Genomic DNA, 10663 nt, shown 5'->3' on the forward strand with positions numbered 1-10663 from the left:
GAGATTATTGGTTTATGTATGGTATAAAAACCACTTTTAATAGAAAATGATTGATTTGAGAATTGTGTCGGCTGGCCTTGTCTTCACGATATGCGTCATCACGACCAGGTCCGGTTTGGGGTCATGACAGTGGCAAAGCTAGCTTATATGCAACTGGACCAATTCTCTCAAGTATTTCATAAGGTCCAATGAATCGAGGACTAAGTTTACCTTTTTGGCCAAATCTTATAATCTTCTTCCATGGATAAACCTTTAAAAATACCTTATCGCCCACCTGATGCTCAATTTCACGCCTTTTAAGATCGGCATAGGACTTTTTTCTGTCTGAAGAAATTTTCAAACGATCCTTGATGATTTTCATCTTATCTTTAGTTTATTGCACAATCTCAGGACCCATAAATTTTCTTTCACCAACCTCGTTCCAACAAAGAGGCGTTCTACATTTTCTACCATATAAAGCTTCATAAGGAGGCATGCCTATACTTGATTGGTAGCTATTATTGTAAGCAAATTCTATCAGGGCTAAGTGTTTGTCCCAACTACCTTCAAACTCGATAATGCAGTCTCGAAGCATATCCTCCAAGATTTGTATTACCCTCTCATACTGGCCGTCTATTTATAGATGGAAAGCGGTACTAAAATTCAACCTGGAACCCAAAGCTTCTTGCAAGCTAGACCAAAATCTGGATGTAAACCTCGGAGCTCTATTGGACATAATAGAAACAGGGATTCCATGCAGCTTCACAATCTCATTAATGTACAATTCTGCTAAACGTTCCAATGAGTAGTCCATTCTGATTGCCAAGAAATGAGCACTCTTAGTTAGTCTATCTACAATGACCCAAATTGCATCATGATTTTTTGGAGTGTGTGGAAGTCCAGAAATAAAGTCCATCGTTATCCTTTCCCATTTCCATTCAGGTACTGACAAGGGTTGCAGTAAACCAGCTGGGACTTGATGTTCAACTTTTATTTGTTGACATACCAAGCATTTAGAAATGAACTTTGCAATGTCTCTCTTCATACCACTCCATCAGTAGTGCTCCTTAATGGTCTGATACACTTTAGTACCCCCAGGATGCATTGCATAAGGTGAATTATGTTCTTCAATCAAGATCTGCTTCCTCAATTCATCATCATTAGGAACACATAACCTATTTTTATAAAATAAGGTACCATCTTTCCTTAATGAAAAATCTGATTCTCTTCCATTTTGGACTTCGTCAACCCATTTCACAAGCTTCTCATCTAACTTCTGCGCTTCTTGGACTTGCTCAAGTAATACTGGCTTGACTTGCAAATTAGCAATGATAGAACCATTAGAATTAAATGAAAGGCAAACATTCATGGCTCTTAATTCAAGAAGCAAAGGCAAAGGACTTAGAGTTAAACTTGCAAGGGAATTGCAACTCAACGCATTTGCAACCACATTGGCTTTACCAGGATGATAATCAATCGTGCAATCATAATCTTTGATGAGTTCAAGCCATCTATGTTGTCTCAATTTTAACTCTTTTTGTGTACCCAAGTACTTCAAACTCTTGTGATCCGTAGATATGTGACACTTCTCTCCGTACAAGTAATGCCTCCAAATTTTTAAGGCAAAAACAATGGAAGAAAGTTCAAGATCTTGAGTAGGATAATTCAACTCATGCGATTTCAACTTTCGAGAGGCATAAGCAATTACTTTCCCTTCTTGCATCAAAACACAACCCAAGCCACGATGATATGCATCACTGTATACCACATAATCTTTTCATTCAGCTGACAAAGAAAGTATTGAAGCTTGTGTCAACAAGTATTTTAGCTTTTCAAAGCTCTCTTGACACTTTTCATCCCACACAAATTTGGCGTCTTTCCTTAAAAGTTTTGTCAAAGGAGAAGCTATAATAGAGAAGCCCTTCACAAACCTCCTGTAGTATCCTGCTAAACCCAAGAAACTTCTTATCTCAGTTGGAGTTTTAAGGAGTTTCCAATCAACAAAAGCTTGAATCTTACTAGGATCAACCTTCACACTTTCAGCTGATACAATGTGCCCCAAAAAAGCCACTTCATTCAGTCAAAATTCACTTTTGGAAAGCTTCGCGTGGAGTTGTCTCTCTTTCAGAATTTGCATGACAATTCGGATATGCTTATCATGATCTTCTCTATTCTTGGAATAGACTAAAATGTCATCAATAAACACAACCACAAATTGATCGAGATAAGGCTTGAATACACTGTTCATTAGATCCATAAATGCAGCAGGAGTATTTGTCAAACCAAATAGCATTACCAAAAAATCATAATGGCCATTCTTGGTCCTAAAAGCAATTTTAGGAACATCTTGCTCCCTCACAAACAACTGATAATATCCAGACCTCAAGTCAATTTTTGAGAATAAGCTGGCACCCTTCAGTTAGTCAAACAAGTCATCGATTCTAGGCAGTGGGTATTTGTTCTTGATTGTTACCTTGTTCAGCTGTCGGTAATCAATGCAAAGCCTAAGAGTGCCATCTTTCTTTTTCACAAATAAAACAGGAGCTCCCTAAGGCGAAATACTGGGATGGATAAAACCTTTTTCGAGAAGTTCTTGCAATAGAACCTTCAACTCTTTTAATTCAGCTGGAGCCATTCTATAAGGAGCGATAGAAATAGGAGTAGTTCCAGGGACAAGATCTATAGAAAATTCAATCTCCCTTTCTGGAGGCAACCCAAGAAGATCATCAGGAAATACATCAGGAAAGTCGCACACGGTTGGTATGTCCTTAAGACTTGGACTCCCCAATCATGTATCGACTATATGAGCAAGATAGACATCACAACCTTGACAAATCATCTTCCTTGCCAAGACCGCATAAATAATATTAGTTGTCAATGATCTTTCTCCTTGAACTACCATGTGTGAATATGCAGGAGTTCTAAATGTCACTTGCTTCAACCTACAATCAACCAATGCATGGTGCCTATGGAGCCAATCTATGCCAACAATAACATCATAGTCTTGGAAGGACATTTCAAGCAAGATGGAAGGGAAGACCAGATTTTAAATCATGAATGGACAATCTCGGCAAATCCTATTAACAACAGCCTGATGACCTAATGGACTCATGACCAGCACATCAAAGTCAAGTCTCACAGATTTAACAGTATCAGGAAATACAAGTGATGAGCAAACATACGACTGCGAAGATCCAGGATCAAATAATGTAATAACAGATATACCAAATAAGTGAAATTTACCAGCAACCACGTCTGGGCCATCCTGGTCATTCTTCTGTCTCATAGCATAAACTCGTGCAGTAGCTCTTGACCCACCAGCCTAATTAGCTCCACTCGAACCCGCTGCTTGCATATTTCGAGGTCTAGCACCGCTATTCGCTTGAGAATGAGTAGTGACAGGCTTTTGAACTGAGCCTTATGTATGTGTATAAGAAAGAAGATTAGGATTAAGAAAACCCTTCACTTTATGATCCATACTTCCATAATTAAAACAAGCAGCAGAAGCTCGTCTACATGCACCATAATGATTCTTCTCGCATTGTGCACAAGTAGGTGTATGAATTTTGCCTTGGCCATAACTTGGAGTACTGGTAGTACAAAAATTCGACTTATTCTGCTTATGATGTAATGATTTATGTGTACTTTAAGTCTTGGAATAGTCAAACTTTCCCTTCTTGGACAGACCGCCATAATCTGAATTACCCTTCATAAACCTGTTTTCTCTCCTACTAGCTTCTTCCTTGTCAATTCTTTCCCAAGTAAGTGCAGCTGAAATCAGCTTGGAAAAATCCTCAAGTTGTAAGATTGCCACAGATTTTCGAATGTAACCATTCAAATCTTCTGCACTTGTCTCTTTCACCATCAATAATACCTCAAGCATAGCGAAAAAGTCTGAGAAAGTTTTGTTGATACTCTGCAATAGACATACTCCCTTGTCTTAAATTCAAAAACTCTTTCTTCTTAGCATCACAATAGACAGGGGGAACATATTTTGCATGAAATGATTTCACAAAGTCATCCCAAGTCAGCACCGGAGGTTTTGCTTTTGCATTTGGCACACTTATTCACCGATCATAGGCATTTTTTTGTAAAAGAGAGATAGCATACCTAAATTTGATAGCATTAGTACACTCCAGTTGTTCAAAGACCCTCTCCATGTGCTTGAGCCATTGTTGTGCTACCGTGGGATCAGTAGTGCCTTCAAATTCAACTCCGCCCATTTTTCTCATCTTCTCAAAATTCATTTCACTAGGTTTTGACATTGTCCTAGCCAAGTGACAAAAGAACTCAGCCATCTACTGGAATGGAGGAGTCATAAATGGAGTATCATGACTCATTGCTCTTGCATCACTGCCCACTTCATTTCCACTAACACGAGGATAATTTAGGTCAGGCACGGTTTCCTCATCTCCTCCCTGAAGGTGAGGTATGACATCATACTGGGCCTGGCTTTCATTAATGGATTCAATAGCTGTCACGGCCCATTTTCATAATAGGTCATGATGGCGCTCAACACCTTTGTCAGGCTAGCTAACACGGAAATATTAGTGAATTTTTATTTTACTTACCAAAAGTAGTTAAAACACTTTTTTTAATTTAACAATTTAGAACAGGTGATGATAAGCAATACTTAGTAATAATTATATAACCCAAAAGAACTGTCTACTAATGTGTGTGTCAAGACCTGGTGTCACAAGTAGTGAGCAACTAGTAGAATGTACAAAAGAATAAAACTATCCTACTATCCGGGATAGAATAGATAGCAAAAGTAGAGAAAGACCCCATCAAGCTGCTGAACAGCACAGGAAGGGGGCAGCTCACTGTGGAAGTCTCGGTCTCTGAATCAGGGGCGCGCACCAGTCTGATAGCCAGATATACCTGCCTCAGATCCTGTACAATTACGTACAGAAGTGTAGTATGAGTACATAAACAATATGTACCCAGTAAGTATCCCGTCTAATCTCAAAGAAGTAGAAACTAGAGGTCGACGTGACACTTACTAGGGTCCAATAATATAATAAAGTGTTCTGCTAGGCATGGTAGTCACAAATAATCCACAGTTTGTAGCAAGAGGTAATAAGTCATGTTCTTAACAATTTTACAGTTAACCGTATTCATTTCAAGTATTCAGCAGAACAAGTCATGGATAAGATTTCACATATATATATTATGCGCATATTATGCCGAGGTCGACGACCCGATCCAACAGAAAAATAACTGTGCACTACCAAAGGGTCGAATGGCGGGAACCATAGATGCATCTATTTCTACCGAGGCTATTGGCTCGATCCACAAATATCAATTTAATATCAAGAAAACGCATGAATGCGCATTTATTTCCAAGTAAATTTATACAAGTGTCCAACAAGTGTATACATTCGCTTATATTCCTTTCCAAGTCCCTAGCATGTCCTAAGTGATCACATTAGCATGAAAATATAAAGACATTCATAAGTATAGCATGATACGAGTCCTAGACTACCCGGACGATTAACATAATAGTAGCTGTGCATGGACTCTCGTCACCTAGTGCATACGTAGCCCCCACATTTAGTAGCAAATTACTCAATTATTACATCTATGGAGACAATTCCCTCTTACAAGTTTAGAAAGGAGACTCACCTCGCTCCAAAGTACACTTCCAATACCAAGAACGATCCCAAACCCTCAATTCGGAGCCGAGCGATCCAAAACTAGTTAAATGATGTAGGAACTAGTCAATATAAGCTCACAAGATCGAATTCTAGCTATTTAAGCCATTTTCCAACCATTAATACAAGTTTCCTAAAATTCGACCCTAGGCCCACGTGCCCGGATTCCGAAATTTTCCAAAGGAAGTTGTTCTCTATAACCTAAGGATCAATAATATATGATTTCTAATCCATTTCATAACCAATTTCGTGGCAAAATCTAAGTTTTATAAAAACCCTAGGTCTAGCTCTAACCCCTTGATTTCTCCAAATATTTAGGTGTTAATCTACCCAAAACTCGAGTGTTAAACTTAGAAATAAGAGGGATGAACTTACCTCACGATGCTATGTGGAAATCCTTTCTCAAGAGCTCCAAAATCGCTCAATACCCGTGTGCCAAATGGTCAAAAATGGCTGGAGCTCGACTTAAATGAAGCTTACTGCTTCAGCAGTTTTTGCATCTGTGGTCAGGGGACTGCATCTGCGAGAAGAGACCGCATCTACGAAATTGGATAAAAGGGCTTGGATCGCTTCTGCGGTCTTGAAGCCGCATCTGCGTAGCTGCTTCTGCGGCTAGGGAGCCACTTTTGCGGTTTGGCCTGGTCAGCTCTAGGCCGCATCTGCGAGGCTACGACCGCTTCTGCGGCCTCGCACCTACGGTCGACCAACCGCGGGTGCAGTTATAATTGAAGCATATGCTTCAGCACTTCTCCAAATTCCCAACTTCACTCGAGCCTCGTCTGTTTGACGCTCGAGGCTCCCAGGCCCCGCCCGAACATACCGACAAGTCTAAAATCACTAGACGGACCTACTTGAACCTTTGGAATGCCCGAAACAACGCTAAATCTAAGAATCACCCCCTAAAACCAAATGAATCAAACTTATGAACTTCAAGTTCTTAATTTTCCTCTAATGAGACAAAACGCCCAAAAACTACTCGGATTGGTACCAAATTTTGCGGGCCAGTCTTAAATGATATATCCGACCTGTACCGGGCTCCAAAACCAACATACGAGCCCGATACCCATGGAATAAATTATTAATTATTTTCTTTAAATCCTTAGAATTTCAGTTTAACAATTTTCAATAAAAATTTATTACCTGGGCTAGGGACCTCGGAATTCGATTTCGGGCATACGCCCAGGTCCCATATTTTCCTACGAACCCTGGGACCGTCAAAACACGAATTTGGGTCCGGTTGCTAATAATGTTGACCAGAGTCAAACTTAGCTTTTTAAGAAAATCTTAAGGAATCAAATGAGCATATTTCAACCCAAGCTCTTCTAAATCCCGAACCAACTATCCCAGCAGGTCGTAAATTAGTTTAACCAAGTGCGAGAAGTTTTATTTGAGGGAACGGGGTTCTAAAAGGCAAAACGACCAGTCGGGTCGTTACATTCTCCACCTCTTAAATAAACGTTCGTCCTCGAATGAACATAGAAAAGTATCTGAACTGCTAAATAAATGTGGATATCTGCTCCGCCTGTCCTCCTCGGACTCCCAGGTCGCCTCCTCGACTGGTTGGCCCCTCCACTGGACCCTCACCACAGAAATCCTCATGGACCTCAACTGGCAATCATGTCTATCAATAATGGCAATTTGCTCCTCCTCATAACCCAAACTCTCATCTAGCTGAATAGTACTGAAGTCTAACATATGGGACAAGTCGGCATGATACTTCCGAAGTATTGATACATGAAAAACCAGATGAACTCCCGATAAGCTGGGGGTAAGGCAAGCTCATAAGCAACCTCCCCAACTTGTCTCAACACCTCGAAGGGGCCAATAAACCTAGGACTCAACTTGCCCTTCTTTCCGAACCTCATAATGCCTTTCATTGGCGAGACTTTCAAGAGAACCTTCTCGCCAACCATAAATGATACATCATGTGCCTTCTGATCAACGTAGCTCTTCTGTCTGGACTGAGTTGTACGAAGCCTTTCCTGAATCAACTTTACCTTATCCAAGACATCCTGTACCAAATCTGTATCGTATTATTTAGCCTCACCAGGCTCAAACCACCCGATAGGAGAACGACACCATCGACCATATAAAGCCTCGTATGGAGCCATCTATATGCTAAACTAATAGCTATTGTTGTACGCAAACTCTGCCAAGGGCAAGAAATGATCCTATTGCCCTCCAAAGTCAATCACATATGCTCTAAGCATATCTTCTAAAATCTGAATTGTCCGCTCCGACTACCCGTCGGTCTGAGGATGAAATGTTGTGCTAAGCTCTATACGGGTCCCCAACTCACTCTGAACAGCTCTCCAGAAATGGGAAGTGAACTGAGGGCCTCTGTCTGATATGATGGAAATAGGCACACTGTGCAACTGGACTATCTCCCGAATGTAAATCTGAGCATACCTCTCTATTGTGTAAGTAGTCGCCACTGGAATAAAGTGGGACGACTTGGTCAACTTGTCAACAATGACCCATACTGAATCAAACTTCTGCAAAGTCCGCGGCAACCCAATTACGAAATCCATGTTAATACGCTCCACTTCCACTCTGGTATAGGCATCTGCTGAAGTAGGCAACCCGGCCTCTAGTATTCATACTTGACCTGTTGGCAATTCAAACACCTAGCTACATACTCCACTATGTCTTTCTTCATCCTACGCCACCAATAATGCTGCCTCAAGTCGCAATACATCTTCGTAGCCCCCGGGTGGATGGAATACTGTGAATGTGTGCCTCCTCTAGAATCCTCTCTCTCAAACCATCAACATTAGGAACACATAGAGGACCCTGGAGTCGCAAAACACCATCCTTGCCAATAGATACCTCCTTGGCACCTCCCTGAAGCACCATCTCTCTGAGAACCACCAAATGTGGATCATCGAACTGTTGGGCCTTGATCTGCCCCAATAACGAAGACTGAGCAACCACACACGTAAGAACTCGACTGGGCTCTGAAATATTCAACCTCACAAGTTTATTAGCCAAGGACTGAATGTCCAAGGCTAGTGGCGTCTCCTCTGCTGGAATGAATGCCAAGCTACCCATACTCTCTGCCTTCCTACTTAAGGCATTTGTGACCACATTTGCCTTGCCCGGATGATAAAGAATGGTGATGTCATAATCCTTCAGTAACTCAAGCCACCCGTGCTGCCTCAAATTAAGATCTCTCTGCTTAAACAAATGATGTAAGCTACAATGATCAGTATAAGCATCACATGACACCCATACAGATAATGCCTCCATATCTTAAGAGCATAAACAATCGCGGCCAACTCTAGATCGTGCACAGGATAATTCTTCTCATGAACCTTCAACTGACGCGAAACATATGCAATGACTCGCCCCTAATGCATCAATATACATCCTAAGCCAACGCGTGAAGCGTCGCAATATACTTTATACATCCCCGAACCAGAAGGCAATACAAGAACTGGTATTGTAGTCAAAGTTGTCTTGAGCTTCTGAAAGCTCTCCTCACAATCCTCGGACCAACGGAAAGGAGCACCCTTCTGGGTTAATCTAGTCAAGGTGATGCAATCGATGAAAAGCCCTACACGAATCGCCTATAATAACCTGCTAATCCTAGGAAACTCCTGATCTCGATCACTGAGGTAGGACGCGACCAACTCTAAACTGCCTCAATCTTCTTGGGATCCACCTTAATACCCATTTCTGACACAACATGCCCCAAGAATGCCACTGAGGCTAGCCAAAACTCACACTTGGAGAACTTAGCATATAGCTTCTGCTCTCGAAAGGTCTGAAGCATTACTCTTAGATGTTGCTCGTGCTCCCCCAGGCTACGTGCGTATATCAAGATGTAGTCAATGAAGACGATGACAAAGGAATCAATATAAGGCCTGAAAACCAGGTTCATCAAGTCCATAAATGCTGTTGGGGCGTTAGTCAACCCAAAGGACATGACCAGAAACTCATAATGGCCATATCTAGTGCGGAATGCAGTCTTCGGAACATCTGAGTCCCGAATCTTCAACTGATGGTAACTCGACCTCAAGTCAATCTTAGAGAGCGCCCTGCAACTGGTCAAACAAATCATCGATGCGAGGCAATGGATACTTGTTCTTGATGGTGACTTTGTTCAGCTGGCGGTAATTAATGCATATCTGCATAGTTCCGTCCTTCTTCTTCACAAATAATACTGGTGCACCCTAAGGTGATACACTGGGCCTAACAAACCCCTTTGCTAACAACTCCTCCAGCTGCTCCTTCAACTCTTTCAACTCTTTAGGAGCCATATGGTTCGGTGGGATAGATATAGGCTGGGTGCCTAGAGCCAAATCAATACAGAAATCAATATCACGATCCGGTGGCATGCCAGGAAGATTAGAAGGAAATACATCGACGAACTCTCGAACTACAGGAACTGAATCAATCGTCGGAGACTCTGCGGTGGTGTCCCGAACATAAGCCAAATATGCCAAACACCCCTTCTCGACCATTTGCCGAGCCTTTAGGAAAGAGATAACCCGACTAGATGTATCAACTGTGGAACCCTTCCACTCCAACCTCAGTAACCCTGGAATCGCTAATGAAACAGTCTTGGCATAGCAATCTAAGACGGTGTGATATGGGGATAACCAATCCATGCCCAGGATGATCTCAAAGTCGATCATATCAAGCAACATGAGATCCGCTCTAGTCTCGAAACCATAGAATGTGACCATACATGACCGGTAAATCTGATCCACAACCACAGAATTTCCCACAGGGGTGGACACATGAACAGGAATGCCCAAAGGCTCAAGAGAAATAACCAGGAAACGAGCAAACAGAGATGATACATATGAATAAGTAGACCCTGGATCAAATAATACCGAAACATCTCTGCCACCAACGGAAATAATACCTATGATGACGGCATCTAAGGCTAATGCATTTGGCCTAGCCGGAAGGGCATAGAATCTGGCTGGAGCGCCGGCTGGCTGGCCTCTCCCTGCTTGGCCTCCAACTCTACGACGGCCCCTACCCGTCTGCCCTCTACCTTTAGGTGGCGGGGCAGCCGG

The 10663-nt window shown here is 41.9% G+C and overlaps 1 protein-coding gene across 1 annotated transcript; it reads right to left on the minus strand.

The window, feature by feature from the left end:
- Window positions 1-4277: 4277 nt before the first annotated feature.
- LOC138868489 (uncharacterized) lies at window positions 4278-8684 on the minus strand. The gene is made up of 3 exons (XM_070146042.1): window positions 8360-8684; window positions 7933-8223; window positions 4278-4453 (listed from the first exon to the last, which is right to left on the minus strand). Exons 1-3 carry the CDS (start codon window positions 8682-8684, stop codon window positions 4278-4280), a joined length of 792 nt encoding a protein of 263 aa, XP_070002143.1.
- Window positions 8685-10663: the final 1979 nt, after the last annotated feature.

Source organism: Nicotiana sylvestris, chromosome 5, assembly GCF_000393655.2.
Source record: "Nicotiana sylvestris chromosome 5, ASM39365v2, whole genome shotgun sequence".
Taxonomy (NCBI): Eukaryota; Viridiplantae; Streptophyta; class Magnoliopsida; order Solanales; family Solanaceae; genus Nicotiana; species Nicotiana sylvestris.